The sequence below is a fragment of the Somniosus microcephalus genome, chromosome 20 (genome assembly GCF_052327205.1).
Source record: "Somniosus microcephalus isolate GS21.2 chromosome 20, FLI_Smic_1.0, whole genome shotgun sequence".
Lineage (NCBI taxonomy): Eukaryota > Metazoa > Chordata > Chondrichthyes > Squaliformes > Somniosidae > Somniosus > Somniosus microcephalus.
This window is the reverse complement of record NC_141006.1, coordinates 39,991,297-40,008,457: the sequence shown is the minus strand read 5'-3', so window position 1 is coordinate 40,008,457 and position 17,161 is coordinate 39,991,297. Positions and strand designations below refer to the sequence as shown.

Here is a 17,161-nt window from a genome sequence, read left to right as displayed (position 1 = left end):
GCAAGCAGTTAGGAAGGCAAATGGTATGTTGGCCTTCATTGCAAGAGGATTTGAGTACAGGAGCAAGGCTGTCTTACTACAGTTATACAGGGCCTTGGTGAGACCACACCTGGAGTACTGTGTGCAGTTTTGGTCTCCTTACCTAAGAAAGGATATACTTGCCATAGAGGGAGTGCAGCGAAGGTTCACCAGACTGGTTCCTGGGATGGCAGGACTGTCATATGAGGAGAGATTGGGTCGACTAGGCCTGTATTCACTAGAGTTTAGAAGAATGAGAGGGGATCTCATTGAAACATATAAAATTCTGACAGAGCTAGACAGACTGGATGCAGGGAGGATGTTTCCCCTGGCTGGGGGGTCGAGAACGAGGGGTCACAGTCTCAGGATACGGGGTAAGATGTTTAGGACGGAGATGAGAAATTTCTTCACTCAGAAGGTGGTGAGCCTGTGGAATTCTCTACCACGGAAGGCTGTGGAAGCCAAGTCACTGAATATATTTAAGAAGGTGATAGATAGATTTCTAGACACAAAAGGCATCAAGGGGTATGGGGAGAGAGCGGGAATATGGTATTGAGATAGAGGATCAGCCATGATCATATTGAATGGCGGAGCAGGCTCGAAGGGCCGAATGGCCTACTCCTGCTCCTATTTTTCTATGTTTCTATGTTTCAGCCTCAGGGAGAACCTGGTTATCTATCTTCCGTAGTGCAGCAATGTACAATGACCAGGTGGGAGGAGGGGGATCTTGCTATTATCACCTGATCTACCAATGGGCTGCAGTTAGCATGATATCAAGAGTTTACCCATGTTGGGCTGCTGAAGGGGTCACACTGGGGAAGCCAAGAAGGGAGTGTGCCAGGCCTGGTTCAATGGGGCGCTTGGCCATTTTATCAGTGTGACGCAGCAACTTCTCCGAGAAGGGCTGGGATTTTTGGGCATGCCCAGAAAGTGTGAAGGATTGTGCCCTCCTCGCCACAGCTTCTCCAGCACTCTGCCACGGGTCCAGGGAACCTTCTGTGCAGGCAGGCCGGGGTGTCTGATGTGCTCAGGTTAATTTTCATTTGACCCTCTTTCAGTTTATTACAGTTGAGGTTCTGCTTCACCAATGGAATCCTAATCGTTGTTGGACAAGGTCTTTGCCCAGGCTGTTTTTGTTGTGTTTGTATATTCCTGGATTCCTTATAACCTGGAAATAAATTTTACTGTGCATTTGTTGGCTGGGCCATAAGGTGTCTAGGGATGTGCGTGGCTGTGTGGCTCTGACCCAATTGGTCTGGTGAGGTAGGAAGTGTTTCATTTGTAAGTATTAGAAGGTATTGTTCTGATGGAACCTCAAGGGTATCGAAGGATTTGATGGCTGCACCATCAATGAGTTGTAGGGGCTTTTTAATGCCCTTATTAAACGAGGATTTGGCTCCCCCCCCCAAAAGCTGTCAAGTTTACACAATCTGGGAGTGCTGCAGATACCGCCTCCCCCAGGACATGAAAAGTAAACTGTTTCATTGTTTCTCATCGCTTCGGAATTGGCGGCAGCTTCTTAGAAATGCACAGGAATCAAGTAATTAAATTATTTTCAATCTTTACTGAAGAAAATTTAAATACAGCCACCTGCGCTCTTTAAATTAACAAAGATCTTAACAGTTCTGATTCCACCGTACACATTTTTCTTCCCTCTGGCTCCCTCTGCTGGACTGTAGAAATACTTCCAACAGTTGGAGCTTTCAGCATCTCCTGTATTTGGATCAGTCCTTTATCCCTTAATTAGCTTTACTTGTAGTGATTCCAGTTAGCTACTTATTATAAATTTAAATTGTTAATAATCCAAAAATTAATTTATCATCAAATGACGAGGCATTAAACCGATGTCCCATTTGCTCTCTCTGATGGATGTAAAAGATCCCATGGCACTATTTCGAAGAAGAGCAGGGAAGTTCTCCCCGGTGTCCTGGCCAATATTTATCCCTCAACCAACACGACTAAAACTGGTCATTGATTTCATTGCTGTTTGTGGGAGCTTGCTGCGCGCAAATTGGTTGCTGCGTTTCCTACATTAGGGGGCATAGTTTCAAAATAAGGGGTCGCCCATTTAAAACGGAGATGAGGAGGAATTTCTTCTCTCGGAGGGTCGTAAATCTGTGGAATTCTCTGCCCCAGAGAACTGTGGAAGCTGGGTCATTGAATATATTTAAGGTGGAGATAGACAGATTTTTGAACTATAGGGGAGTCAAGGGTTATGGGGAGCGGGCAGGGAAATGGAGCTGAGCCCAAGATCAGATCAGCCATGATCTCATTGAATGGCAGAGCAGGCTCGAGGGGCCAAATGGCCTACTCCTGCTCCTATTTCTTATGTTCTTATTACAACAGTGACTACACTTCAAAAAAGTACTTCATTGGCTGTAAAGCGCTTTGGGACATCCGGTGGTCGTGAAAGGCGCTATAGAAATGCAAGTCTTTTTTCTTTCACCCTCTTTTCCTGTATTCCTCTTTTACATTTTATTTGCTTCTAATTAAATTTGAATGGACCAGTATATTTGAGCCGTGGGAAGTCTTATTTTAATAAATGCATAATTGCCATGATAAGCATAAAGATTGAGGCTGTAGAAATTCCCTGCTGATTAGACAGAGGCAGTCAGGTCAGTGACATTGCTAATTGTTATTTCAGAAAGGATTTTCTCAACTTAGAGATATCCTACCTGGAAATAAATGTACAGGCGAAGGGTACAGCTATCCCAAAGTACATTATTTTAGTGATAAATGACCTGTCGGGCTTTCCCCCAGCCATCCAAGGGACAACAGAAAATGGTGGAAATGCTCAGCAGGCCAGGCAGCATCCGTGGAGAGAGAAACAGAGTTAACATTTCAGGTCTGCGATCCTCAAGGGTATTTCAGATTTCCAGCATCCGCAGTTTTTTGCTATTGTAACCACGGGTCATTTTGCTTGGTAAAGTGGGCACGAATGTTGTTACTGAGCATCAGGCTTTGCTACAAGCAGAGCTAGCCTCAGTCCACAGTGTGGAATAGAAAACTTTACCTCATGCCTGTCATTTCCACCTCTAAGGGCATTAAAGGTGGCCAGAGGGACAGGGTGGGAATTCCAACTGAAGCAGTGACCACTGTAATGATTACTAACTGAGGAGGAGCCAAGGTTGCTAACTGCCAATTGTTGGTGGAGTCCGATCAATCCCTGGACCCGGTGGTTTGGTTTTAGTATCCATACTGGTTGAGTTTAGCAAGAGATTGTTGCCAGTGTTTGTGGCTAACCAGTCCAGCGAAGAAGCTTGGCTTCAGCCATGGACTTGACTAAGTATTCATAAGCAGCTCCTGTAAGAGAAAGCCAGTAACATTACCACAAGGGTAATGGGGTCAGAGAGAGAGAGGGGGGGAATGGGGGTCGGGAGGAGGGAAATGGGGTCAGAGAGAAGGAGAATAGGGGTCAGGAAGAGGGGAATGGGGTTTGGAGAGAGGGGGAGCCCCAGAGGGCTGTGGAGGCTCAGTCGATGAATATATTCAAGGCTGAGATCGATAGATTTTTGGGCACTAAGGGAATCAAGGGATATGGGGATAGGGCGGGAAAGTGGAGTTGATGTAGAAGTTCAGCCATGACCTTATTGAATGGCGGAGCAGGCTCGAGGGGCCGTTTCGAATACTCCTGCTCCTAGTTCTTATGTTCTTGTATGTTCTTATGGAACATGTTTCAATTTGGGATGCAAATACCTTAGCCAGAGACTCAGAATTCAGTATATTCGTAGACTGGTTAAGAAAGGATTGTACTGCCAAACAGAGGTAACAGTTAGAGGAGTCGCTGCATAAATATCGCCAGTGTTTCTGAATGAGGATGAGGACTTGGGTTCATTGACAGATGGAACGTTGGATATTCATTCTGGATGATGTCTCTGTGGCTCAATCATCATAGGATACTTTCCCCCCCCAGCATCAAGAGGTGAAGGAGTATATATGGAAGGGATTATTAGGGAGGTCTCCAGTGTCTACACTTCATCAAGTCAAACAGTGAGTTACTGCTATTTCTGGACTATCATTGACTGAAGGCCATGACAAGACATTTCCTCTCCCATGGATAGCCCTTGATGCGCTTCATGGGGAACTATTATTTTCCGTCATGGACTGACCTAGTAATTATCACCAAGTGACTACGAGGGAAGAGATGCATCATAAGGTCGCATTTGTCACAGTTGACTTTAATTATTTATTTGAGTATGCCTGGATAACTTTTGGTCTGTGTCTTGTGCCTTATAATCTTCCATCAGATTATGCAGTGAACCGTGCATGATTTGACCTATCAGATATTCCTTATTTATTTAGATGATCTGTTGTCAATTGAAGCACATCTGAGAAACATTTAGAAAGGCTGTCAAGATAAAGGCAGAGAATTGTCACTTTCTGCAGCTGAAAGCTCAGTACCTGGGATATTTCTTTTCAGCAGATGGGTTTGCCACGAATCCTGACAAAATAGAATGAGTCGAAGAAAGGAAGACTCTGAATACCGCAGTCCTTTTTTTATGTGTGTAGGCTATTTTTGGCTGATTAGAGATTATGTTGTCTAAGTTGGAGGCCCACTCCATGGTCTGGTTAACTATTTATTTTTTAATCTCTGGTGGGAAAGGTAGGGATGTTCCACAGGCTTTCAGGAAACTGGGGGATGACAATCATCAGCATACATTTGGGGAGCTAAAGCACTAATTCTACCAGGTAAAGCTGCCCATTTATAGATAACATTTACACCAGCCACCAGGGACTGGGTACCATTGTGTCTCAGGACCAGGAAGGAGGTAGGTGAGTTATCATTCACATCAGTTTAACACCACAGAGAAGAATGACAAAAATCATATTAGCTTGAAATTAGAGCAGTTGGCCGAAAATGGACAGTTCCTGAGATGTTTAGAAGTTATACTTTAGGTTCAAATTCATTGTATTGACTGATAACTGCTATGCTATCCCTTCAGACAGCTGAGTTAGAAGTGGTTAAGCAAAGAGGGTAACGTAACTAGCTGCCTTTGACTGTTATGTTTGGTACTTTGGTACAGGCACATGGGAACACCACCACCACCCCCTCCAAGTCACACACCATCCTGACTTGGAAGTATATCGCCGTTCCTTCATCGTCGCTGGGTCAAAATCCTGGACAGCACTGTGGGAGCACCTTCACCACACGGACTGCAGCGGTTCAAGAAGGTGGCTCACCACTACCTTCTCAAGGGCAATTAGGGATGGGCAATAAATGCTGGCCTTGCCAGCGATGCCCACATCCCATGAATGAACAAAAAACATCTTCCCAGGATAGGGCAATGCTGTGATGCCTCTCGGTCTAAGAAAACCCTTTGGAGGAAGACAAAGACAGTGATTAGGTAGCGTGGCATCCTTCAGGCTGTATGCTGAAGTGTGTCTCTCACTTCTGAGAATCAGTGACCTCTCAGTGGCCTATCTGATATAGGCCTCGGAGGAGAGGGTAGAGCTGTTTGAAGCTGGGGAGGAACTACTTACACACCTGAAAGAGGAATGTAGGAAAACAGGGAGATAATATATCACACATGTCAATCTATGAAACTTGGAAAAGGTGCAACCAGCTTCATAAAAGCTGACACAACCCCAAAACAACTGACAACTGAGAAAACAGGGTACAACCAAGAACCTGCTCTGAATAAAGTTCTATGACCAAGGCCACTGCTTCAGGGTAACTGATTCCTCTTTACTACATTGGATTTCAAGATTTTTAATAGTGTTTTTTTTTGTGAAGACTGAAATCCAATAGCCTCATGTATAATAGGGCGGTAACTGACCAGGTTAAATTTGTCCTGCTTTTCGTGTATAAGACCTATCTGAACAATTGACTGCATTGTTCCATAGATGTAATTGTCATAGCTACTGTGGAATCGCTTGGCTAGGGGACAGCTGGTCTTCAGCACTGCAGCTGGGTTCTTGTCAGAGTCGAAGCCTTTGATGTGTCCAGCATATTCAGCTGCTACTGAATGCCATGTGGAATGAATCAAATTGGCTAGACACTTGACACAGGAGGGGGCTAAGAAGCATTGTCTACTGAGCACTTTTGGCTTAAGATGTTTGCAAACATTTCAGTCTTGTCTCTTGCACTCATAAAGAAACAACTTGCATTTATATAGCGCCATTCATGACCTCAAGACGTCCCGAAGCGCTTTACAGCTTGGGGACTTTTGAAGTGTAAAATCATAGAATCATTGAATAGTACAGCACAGAGGGAGGCCATTCGGCCCATCGAGTCTGCGCCGGCTCTTTTGAAGAGCAATCCAGTTAGTCTCACTCCCCGGCTCTTTCCCCATATCCCTGCAATTTTTTCTCCTTCAAGTATTTAATTAATTCCCTTTTGAAGGCTACTATTGAATCTGTATCCACCGCCCTATCAGGCAGTGCATTCCAAATCCTAACCACGCGTTGTGTAATAACGTTTTTCCTCCTGTCGCCTCTGGCTCTTTTGCTGATCACCCTAACTCTGTGCCCTCTGGTTATCGACCCTTCAGCCATTGGAAACAGTTTCACTTTATTTACTCTATCGCAACCCTTCATGATTTTAAACACCTCTATCGAATCTCCTCTTAGCCTTCTCTGCTCTAAGGAGAACAACCCCAGTTTCTCCAGTCTATCCACGTAACTGTAATCCCTCATCCCTGGAACCATTCTACTAAATCTCTTCTGCACCCTCTCCAAAGCCTTCGCATCCTTCCTAAAGTGTGGTGCCCAGAATTGGACACAATACTCCAGCTGGGCTGAACTAGTGTTTTATAAATGTTTAGCATCACTTCCTGACTTTTGTACTCTATGCCTCTATTTATAAAGCCCAGGATGCCATTTGCTTTATTAACTGCTTTGTTAACCTGTCCTGCCACCTTCAGAGATTTGAGCACAAACACCCCCAGGTCAGGTCTCTCTGTTTGTGCACCCCCTTTAAAATTGTACCATTTAGCATGTATTGTCTCTCCTCTTTCTTCCTATCAAAATGTATCACCTCACACTTCTCTGCTATGTATCTGCCCATTCCACCAGTCTATTTATGTCCTCTTGAAGCCGATCACTGTCTTCCTCACCATTTACTACACTTCCAAGTTTCGCGTCATCTGCAAATTTTGAAATTGTGCCCTGTACCTCCAAGTCCAAGTCATTAATGTCTTTCAAAAACAGCAGTGGCCCTAGTACTGAACCCTGGGGAATGCCACTGTATACCTCCCTCCAGTCTGAAAAACAGCCATTCACCACAACTCTCTGTTTTCTATTCCTAAGCCAATTTTTTATCCTTGCTGCTATTGCCCCTTTTATCCAATAGCCTTCGATTTTGCTAACAAGCCTAATATGTGGTACTTTATCAAACGCCTTTTGAAAGTCCATATACACAACATCAACTGCACTGCCCTCATCCACCCCTTGTTCCTCATCAAAGAATTCAATCTAGTTGGTCAAACACGATTTGCTCTGAACAAAGACTCTCCTTTATTAGTCCATGCTTGTCCAAGTGGCTGTTAATTTTCTCCTGGATTATTGTTTCTAAAAGCTTCCCCACCACCGACGTTAAACTGATTGGCCTGTAATTACCAGGTTTATACTTCGCCCCTTTTTTGAACAAGGGTGTAACATTTTCAATCCTCCAGTCCTTTGGCACCTCTGTGATTTCTATCCTTACTTCCCTCAGCAACCTAGGATGCATCCTATCTTGACTGGGTGATTTATCCACTTGAAGTACTGCCAGACTTTATAGTACCTCCTCTTTTTTAGGATCATTACATCGGATATACAGCACAGAAACCGGCCATTTGGCCCAACCACTCCATGCCGGCGTTTGTGCTCCACTCGAGCCTCCTCCCGTCTTTCCTCATCTAAATCTATCAGCATAACCCTCTATTCCCTTTTCCCTCATATGCTTGTCTAGCCTCCCCTTAAATGCATCTATACTATTCGCTTCAACCACTCCCTGTGGTCGTGAGTTCCACATTCTCACCACTCTTTGGGTAAAGAAATTTCTTCTGAATTCCCTATTGGATTTTTTGGTGACTATCTTATATTGATGGCCTCTAGTTATGCTCTTCCCCACAAGTGGAAACATTCTCTCTGTGTCTACTCTATCAAAACCTTTCATAATTTTAAAGACCTCTATTAGGTCACCCCTCAGCCTTCTTTTTTCAAGAGAAAAGAGACCCAGCCTGTTCATCCTTTCCTGACAGATATACCCTCATATTTCTGGTATCATCCTTGTAAATCTTCTCTGCACCCTCTCCAGTGCCTCTATATCCTTTTTATAATATGGTGACCGGTATTGTACACAGTACTCGAAGTGTGGTCTAACCAAGGTTCGATACAGGTTTAGTATAACTTCCCTACTTTTCAATTTTAAACCTCTAGAAATAAACTCTAGTGCTTGGTTTGCTTTATTTATGGCCTTGCTAACCTGTGGCGCAACTTTTAGTGATTTGTGTATTTGTACTCCGAGATCCCTTTGTTCCTCTACTCCACCTAGACTCGCACCCTCCAAGTGATAAGTGACCTCCCTATTCTTCCTACCAAAATGTAATCACAGAATCACAGAAACCCCACAGTGCAGATAGAGGCCATTTCGGCCCATCGAGCCTGCACCGACACATATCCCACCCGGTCCCCGTAACCCCTACACCAACACATATCCCACCCTATCCCCGTAACCCCACGTATTTAATCCCCCTAACACTAAGGGTCAATTTATCATAGCCAATCAACCTAAACCCGCACATCTTTGGACTGTGGGAGGAAACCGGAGCACCCGGAAGAAACCCACGCAAACACAGGGAGAATGTGCAAACTCCACACAGACAGTCACCCGAGGCCGGATTCGAACCCGGGTCCCTGGCGCTGTGAGGCAACAGTGCTAACCACTATGCCACCGTGCTGCCTCACATTTATCTGTGTTGAACTTCATTTGCCAATTATATGCCCATTCTGCAAGTTTATTAATGCCCTCCTGTAATTTGTTGCAGTCCTCCTCAGTATTGATTATCCCCCCCCCCAATTTGGTATCATCTGCAAATTTAGAAATTGTGTTTTTGATTCCAAAGCCTAAATCATTATGTAAATTGTGAACAGCAGTGGTCCCAGCACTGATCCATGTGGATTTTTCTCTTTTTATCTCATTCAGTATCCCAGCACATACCCTCATTTACCGCAGCTTTGGCAAAGTCCTCTTCCTTGGTGAACACCGATGCAAAGTATTCATTTAGTACCTCAGCCATACCTTCTGCCTCCACCAATAGATCTCCAGTTTGGTCTCTGATCAGTCCCACCGCTCCTCTGACAACTCTTTTACTGTTAATATGCCTATAGAAGACCTTTGGATTCTCTATTATGTTAGACTAACACAGAGACTGGTCCGAACACAGAGAGACTGGTCCAGAGACTAATACTTATACTTATATGGAGTCACTGTTGTAATGTAGGAAATGTAGCCTCATGTACTGGGTTCTGTCCTAATTGAGGATGGGGATGTTCATGAGCTTCCATTAGTTGCCTGATGGTCCACCACCATTCTTGACTGGTTCTGGCAGGGCTCATGCTTACCTTGTAAGATTAGGGGACATAGGTGTAAACTGATAAAAGGCAAGTTTGGGACTGACACTAGGAAACATTGCTCAGTAACAGGTAGAGTAATGGAGACAAAAGCTCCAAAATCAAAGGCAAGAGGCAATAAGACACCATGATGGGGGGGATTGCAGATTTCAATGGAAGGATGGGCTAGAGGGGCCGAATGGCCTGGCTGATCGGTACTTATTTTGTGAACTGTGGGAGGAGGTGTTGAGGAGGCTGTTAATCAGGCATGCCTCTTTTACTGTTATACTTTGTCAGCAGTTGGAAGCATTTATTTGCTAAAGTATTCTATTTGATCCTACCAAAATTTGTATACTGATTAAAACCAATATTTCACTTTTTATTTTAAAAAGCGTGGGTTTGTTCATTCTTTTTTAAACTAAAATCAATGACAAAATCAAACCTACAAATCTGATGTCTTATCTATAAGTGAGAGCCAGTCTGTGTGAGTGAGTGCCAGTCTCTGAGTGAGAGCCAGTCCCTGTGTGAGTGAGTACCAGTCTCTGTCTAAGTGAGTGCCAGCCTTTTATAATTATTAGTCTCTGTGTAAGTGCCAGTCTCTCTGTCCAAGCACTCGTCTCTCTGTGATAGACCAGTCTCTGTGTAAGTGAATACCAGCCTTATATAAGTAATAGTCTCTGTGTTAGGACCAGTCACTGGGTGAGCACCAGTCTCTCTGTGTTCGGACTAGTCTCTGTGTTAGAACCACTCTCTGTGTATAAGTGAGTACCATTCTCTGTGTATAAGTGAGTATCAGTATCTGTATATAAGTGAGTACCACTCGCGGTGTGTAAGTAATTACCACTTTCTGTGTAAGTGAGTATCAGTCTCGGTGTAAATGAATACCAGTCTCGGTATAAGTGAGTACCAGTCCCTGTGTAGTTAATACCCGGGATAGAAAGTTGTGTTAGATTCTCTCATTCTTTCGCCTTCTCCTATTGTAGATAAGTGTTTATCATTTGAATCCAACTAGTATAAGCAAGCCGTAGCCTGTTTTGTGAAAGAAACATAAGACAATGTTTTTCAAATATATTTTGCTAGTGAAAGAAATTCATGTTAAAGAAATACTCCCAGAAAAGGCTGACGAAAATCATATATGTGAGTCTTCACTCAGCGTATGGCAATTCTCAAGGTTAAAGATTACATTTACTTTTGCATGATTTATTGTTGTAAATTCAATGACTGTCCTGCAAATCTCAGTGATCACACAATTAGCCTGTTCTCGCATTCATTTTTGAAATGCAACAGAGCTCCCAAATGATGGGGGAGTTGTGGACAGCAAGCACCTCAGCAGTGAGCTTGGTAAATACAGTTTTATTATAGCAGTACAGCACCATCCCAGCAGACACACCTCTTAACTCATGGGGCGGCAGCGTACTGCGGTGAGAACATTTCTATTTGCAGTCAACACTTGGGTCAGATGCAGGGTAGGAGTGTGATTTTCACTCTCCGGGCATTCGGCATCAGCTTGAATCAACCTAGCACTCTGAGATGAGCAGGAGAAGGGGGGGCAATGGATGCGAGTTGGATTACTAAACTAAGCTATGAAAGATAGTTTCTAAAATCCGAAATTGGCAGTTTGACTTCCGTGAGCCTTTCATATATAGTATCCCTTCAAGGGTACATCCTGGTCAGCGTGTATTCAATTGCGGAAAATTCTTTATACATTTGCTAGTAGTCGTTAATCTTGCGTGGTAGATGTAGCCATGACTGAATTGCTTCTGGATTGCCTGCTGTTGACATCAGAAAGCCCAGCAGTATTTGGAAAAGTGAGTGTATGTGCACATCAGATGACTTATTATTCACAATAGTTAACTCTGTTTCAGATTCTCTTGGTGACCTGCCCACTGGATTTTTCTCAGGGGTGAAGGATGGTGACCGGAAGCATCAAGATCGAACATCTTATAGGTATCTTCCATTGCTATATTCTTTGAGGATAAACAATCTCTTAAGGATATTTCTGATGACTGATCATAAGGAAACAGTGTAATTCCTAGGCCTTTGTAGCATTATGGTACCAATACACGATGGGAAAAGATCACACCTGAGTTTATACACTGTAACGCTGTAATGCTTCCTCTTAATTTGTTACCTCAAATTACTCTCACCATTACCACCACAACTCAACATGATAGAACTTTTAACTACCGGTACTGCACCCTCTAGTGTTATACAGCTTAAAAAATTCTGCAGGCACCATCCAAATTGAGAAGGGCAAAATCCATAATCCGCATAAACATTTGAAATCCTGCACACTGTTTTCCACAGTTCAAGTGGACAAGGCTTGAACATTTTAAATGCAGACCATCGTGCTTCAGTGAGATGCTAGTGACCGTCACTGTGAAAAGATGTAATGTGTCACTTTATAGACGAGCCACGAAATGTCAGTATGTTACATCGTCTTTCAGCTGATTTTTAAACATCGCTCTACCCTTCGTCACTCATTGTAGTTCTTGGCCTCATTCTCCTATCTGACTTCATATCACCTCCATTGTTAAAGCTGCCTGTAAGAAGCCGCAGTGTTCATAGTGTAGGAGAGAAAGGAAGGCGATAGGACTAGAAGTCCCTCTCATAGAGGGGAAATTTAACCTCTAAAAAAAGAATGGGTTTGGGTCAGGTGGGCTGAGAAAATTTTGAAAAACTCAAAACCAAACCAAACCGCTTTGAACCCGCCCACTTCCGGTTTTAACGGAGACAGCCAACCCACTCCCAAGAGTCAATTTGCTCAGTTAAATATTATAATGAGGCTGCATGCCTCAGATTTAACCTGATTTACATGTTTAACCCGGGCCGGCTGCGTTTCCCGGGCCTTGGGAAACCCGGCAGCTAAAGGGAGGCGAGGACTGTGCGTGGAAGAGGCAAGTGCCCTTCCAGCACTGCTTGTGGGCCAGGAGGAGCAGGAGTGTTTCCTCCCAGCCCCCAAAGCAAGCTTGCTTCTCCCACCCCCAGCGTCGTGGACCCCCCCCCCCCCACCCTGGATCGTTGACCTCCCTCCTCAGCATTGCAGACCTCCCCCCTTCAGGATTGAGCCCTTACCCCCAATGCTATCACTATCCCAGCTGCAGGCTCCCTACCTGCTCCTGGCCTTCTCCGGTGTGTTCCCCTCACGACAAGGAGCCAAGCCTGTAAATCAGCAGGAAACCTGCTGGAAAAAAAGACGCACGCTGTGATGTTAAAACTGCACAGCGCGCAGGGAAACCTGGTTTCCCGAACACAACTCTTCCCCCCGCTCTGTAATCCCGCCCCTGTCCAGATCAGGGTCATAGTCTCTGTGATACAGAGTCAGCGATATCTAACTACCTGTTCACACCATAGCCATTAATTTAAGAGGGTTAACACCTCTATTAAAATTTTAGTCAAAAGAATTTCATATAAAAGTGTTAAACATTATTTGCTTACATAAAATTCTTATGGGGCTTGACAGGGTAGATGCAGGGAGGATGTTTCCCCTGGCTGGGGAGTCTAGAACCAGGGGTCACAGTCTCAAATAAGGGGTTGGCCATTTAGGACTGAGATGAGGAAGAATTCCTTCACTCAGAGGGTGGTGAATCTTTGGAATTCTCTACCCCAGAGAGCTGTGGATGCTCAGTCGTTGAGTATATTCAAGACAGAGATCGATAGATTTTTGGATACTAAGGGAATCCAGCGATATGGGGATAGTGCAGGAAAGTGGAGATGAGCTAGAAGATCAGCCATGATCTTATTGAATGGCGGAGCAGGCTCGAGGGCCCGAATGGCCGACTCCTGCTCCTATTTCTGATGTTCTTATTGGGGTTAGCCTGTCAAAACTGCTGCATATTATTGCACAATATTGCATATCATGCAATTTTGAGAAAAGGAGCAAGATATGAAAAAGGCAATAAGATGCAAGGGGTGAAATTGGCCTTTGCCTGTAGTGTGGAACGGGCAACAGTGCATCGGCAGTCTGCTTTACACCACGCCCGATTTTCTTTTCACTGAAGTATGTTAATCCAGATTAAAAGACATCTGCCAGGTAGGGGCCCGTTCCTGCATCACATCTAGATCCACCTGCACGCTATGTTTTCATCCATGTTTCTTACACTCGCACTCATGTGGAACCCCCATGAAAATTCTACCCACGAGTGAGTCACCCTTTCATTTGTTTATCAGCTGCGACAAATAATTCAAGGCTGTTTAAAGCTGTGATTGTCTGCAAGAGCTTAAGTTAACTACAGCCAGCTCAAATCCAACAGAAAAACAAACTGCAACTGCTGTAAATCTGAAATAAAACGCTTCCTATATGCAGGAACTCAGAGAGAAAAGACGAGTATAAATTCTGAGGGAGGGCCCCAAATGTGCTAACTAATCTGCTGTGTTTTTCCAGCATTATCTGTTATTTTTGATCTCAGCTGTTTGATGCAGAAACTTTTGAGTCCAGCCTCTGAGACCTTAAAGCTCGACACAGCCTTTGTGCTTTAAATATTACAGTGGCCATATTTATAAGTTGCATCTGCTATTACACTGAATGCAGCCTGAGCATTGTTCTCCCCATTTAAAATGACAACATCCCTGTTTGTTCAATGTGCCATTGAGCTGACTACCTGCTGTTGAATGTAAAATGAGCTGCTCACTGTATCTGTCTGTCTACGATAACTTCTGGACTCACTAGTGCTTTAAATGTACTAGAAGGTACTATTTTGAATTTAAAGCCCTGGGGTAGAAATTCGGCTCCTTTGCGCCTGCCGTTAGCACCTCAGGGTGGCGCTAACGGGACGCAAAGGGCTAATTGCCCCGGGGGTGAAAAAAGTGCTTCCCGAGAAATTTGGCGGGGTGTTGCTGAGGCGCTACCCGATAGTGCCGCTCCCCCGCCGGTAGTGCCCCAGGTGCCTGCTCCGCCGACAGTGGCGCCATCACCATGCGTGGCGACCCCTTAGCGCCCCGCCGCAACCCTTACTGTCCCGCGGCGAAAATTTGGCTGCGCCCCGCGAGGCCGCCATGGGCGATGCCAGCGTCAGCCTCGCAGGTCGCGAGCCGGGCCAACCTCCGCTCGCGGGGCGGTAGTTAAAGGGGAGGTACGGCCGCAACCCGCACCGCTATTTTCTTTTTTTGGCCGACCTCCAGGTTGACCCTCCGTGGTGGGCCGTGCGTGGTGTGGTCCTGGCCCTGGCCGCCATCGCACAGCCCGGCACCATGTCTCGGCGGCAGGCTGCTGCCATGGCACCACGTCACCCTGGTGGCCTAGTGTGGGCCATCGGAGGCCCTGCAGAATATGCAACGTCCCTGTCCTTTAAGTGAAGGAGAGGGGCATTGAAATGAGGAGCCTCCGCGGAGCGCTGCTGATCACGCCCCGACATCACCTCAGTTACCACCCCACCAGGAAGTGGAGCGCCCGACATTGTGCTCCACTTCCTGTGTGGGTCAGTAAGCCGAATTTAGCCTGGCGCTAAATGTTCGGCCTTAACTCGGTTACTGCCCCCAGATGGGGCCTAACCGAATTTCGTGCCCCTGGTTTACACCCCGTCTAAAATTGGGCTGATCGTTAATCGGCATCTGACCCAAACCCACTCCATTCTCACTGAGTGGTTTCGGTTAGAATCGAGGCCTTAGATTCTAGTTTGAAATGGGGCAATTCAATTTGAGCAGCACCTTTACTGTTTGAGCTCTGCTCGCCATTCTAAAAGAAGAAAGACTTGCATTTCTATAGCGCCTTTCACAAACTCAGGATGTCCCAAAGCGCTTTACAACCAATGAAGTGCTTTTTGAAGTGTGGTCACTGTCGTAATGTAGGAAACGCGGCAGCCAATTTGCGCACAGCAAGCTCCCACAAACAGCAATCAAATAAATGATCAGATCATCTGTTTTAGCTGTTAGTTGAGGGATTAATATTGGCCAGAACACCGGGGAGAACTCCCCTGCTCTTCTTTGAATAGTGCCATGGGATCTTTATTGTCCACCTGAGGGGGCAGACGGGGGTCTCGGTTTAACATCTCATCTGAAGACCCCAGAGAAATGCACCCCGCCCCCACCTCCACCACCGCGTTTGAACATAAGAACATAAGAACATAAGAAATAGGAGCAAGAGTAGGCCATACGGCCCCTCGGGCCTGCTCCGCCATTCAATAGGATCATGGCTGATCTGAATCTAGACTCACGTCCACTTCCCTGCCCTCTCCCCGTAACCCCTAATTCCCTTATCTGCTAGGAAAATGTCTATCTCCATTTTAAATGTATTTAATGTTGCAGCTTCCGCAGCTCTCTGGGGTAGCAAATTCCATAGATTTACTACCCTCTGAGTGAAGAAGTTTCTCCTCATCTCAGTTTTGAAGGGCAGCCCCTTATTCTAAGATTATGCCCCCTAGTTCTAATCTCACCCATCAGTGGAAACATCCTCACCGCATCCACCCGATCAAGCCCCCTCACAATCTTATATGTTTCGATAAGATCGCCTCTCATTCTTCTGAACTCCAATGAGTAGAGTCCCAACCTATTCAACCTTTCCTCATACGTCAACCCCCTCATCTCTGGAATATAATTTTAATATAACTTTAAATATAAATAACTACAGGGTAGAGTTTCTGCTTTGGGCGCAATCGGCGGTTCCGGCACAAGATCCGCCCAAAATTGCGCCCGTTTTGAAAGTGTTTTTTTCTCCCCCTCCCCCCCCGAGTTTCTGCTCAAACTCATTTGCATATCGCCGATGAACCAATGCAATTGGGCAGCGTTTTAAAATGTGAATTTCTTTTTTTTAATTTTGCTTTCAAAAATGTTCCTTGATGTATTTAAGTGTGGTAACTTGGTGCAGTTTGATTAACACAGCTGAAAATGGGTTTATCACAAAAAATAAGCATTTTAAATCAGTGTCAATCCACCACCCGTGAGTAACCCGATTTCAAACAACTGAAAGTGACTTAAAAAAAATATACAAAACAATTTTCTAGTTCGATTAGGGTACAGTAGTCAGTTTCTTAGTAAATTGAAAAAAGAAATTCATTCACAACCTTTCGAAACGCTCCTGTTAGTGTCCTTGTCCTTGTCTCGAAGGCCCGCAAACGAGAGCAATTAGCGGAAACTCCCAATGGTGATTAGTTCACCCTGGGGAGGTGGCCATTTTTGTGTGCGGGGCCTGCTTTGCAGCGTGATGGTTTTAAAACTAGCGTGAAAGATCACGGAAACTCGAGTAAGTGCTGAGCACAATTTATGCTTAAAATGCCGCGATTTTTTTCTTGCGCCGGTTATGCCGCTATCAGGTGAATTGTGGCGAAGAAACCCAGCGCAATCGAGCGGAAACTCCTGGCCGTGTACCAGTTCAGTTAGCTGCCACTTAACAGCTAGTTGCGACACCTGTCAGGTGATAAGTTAGTTGAGGCGGATAGGTGTTATACAGCTGTTATTAAAAGTGGGCTAAGCGCAACATTGAAACGCGGGCGAAAGGCTGCCCACAATAAGCTGCTTGTCAAAAAAGTCTAACATAGCCGATTTTTCTAAACAAAACACAGTTTTTATACAGTATCGGGACATTCACCAGCCCTAAACACGATTGCCACAGTATTTGCTTGAGCCTGCTGCAGAAACTGGCCTCGAGACACCACACAGTCCTAATTGCCCGGTT

At 45.0% G+C, this 17,161-nt stretch overlaps 1 protein-coding gene across 4 annotated transcripts in view; it reads left to right on the top strand.

The window, feature by feature from the left end:
* Positions 1-17,161, top strand: part of LOC147103139 (uncharacterized) — a 106,222-nt gene that overhangs the window by 15,487 nt on the left and 73,574 nt on the right. The window contains exons 1-2 of one of the 4 annotated variants that reach the window (XM_085962475.1): positions 10,225-10,313; positions 11,418-11,499. In XM_085962475.1, coding sequence (XP_085818601.1) covers positions 11,463-11,499 — 37 coding nt within the window. In that variant the 5' untranslated portion in view covers positions 10,225-10,313; positions 11,418-11,462. Of the gene's footprint in view, positions 1-10,224; positions 10,338-11,076; positions 11,180-11,417; positions 11,500-17,161 lie in introns of those variants that run through there. The other 3 variants (XM_085962476.1, XM_085962478.1, XM_085962474.1) reach the window with 3 other exon arrangements.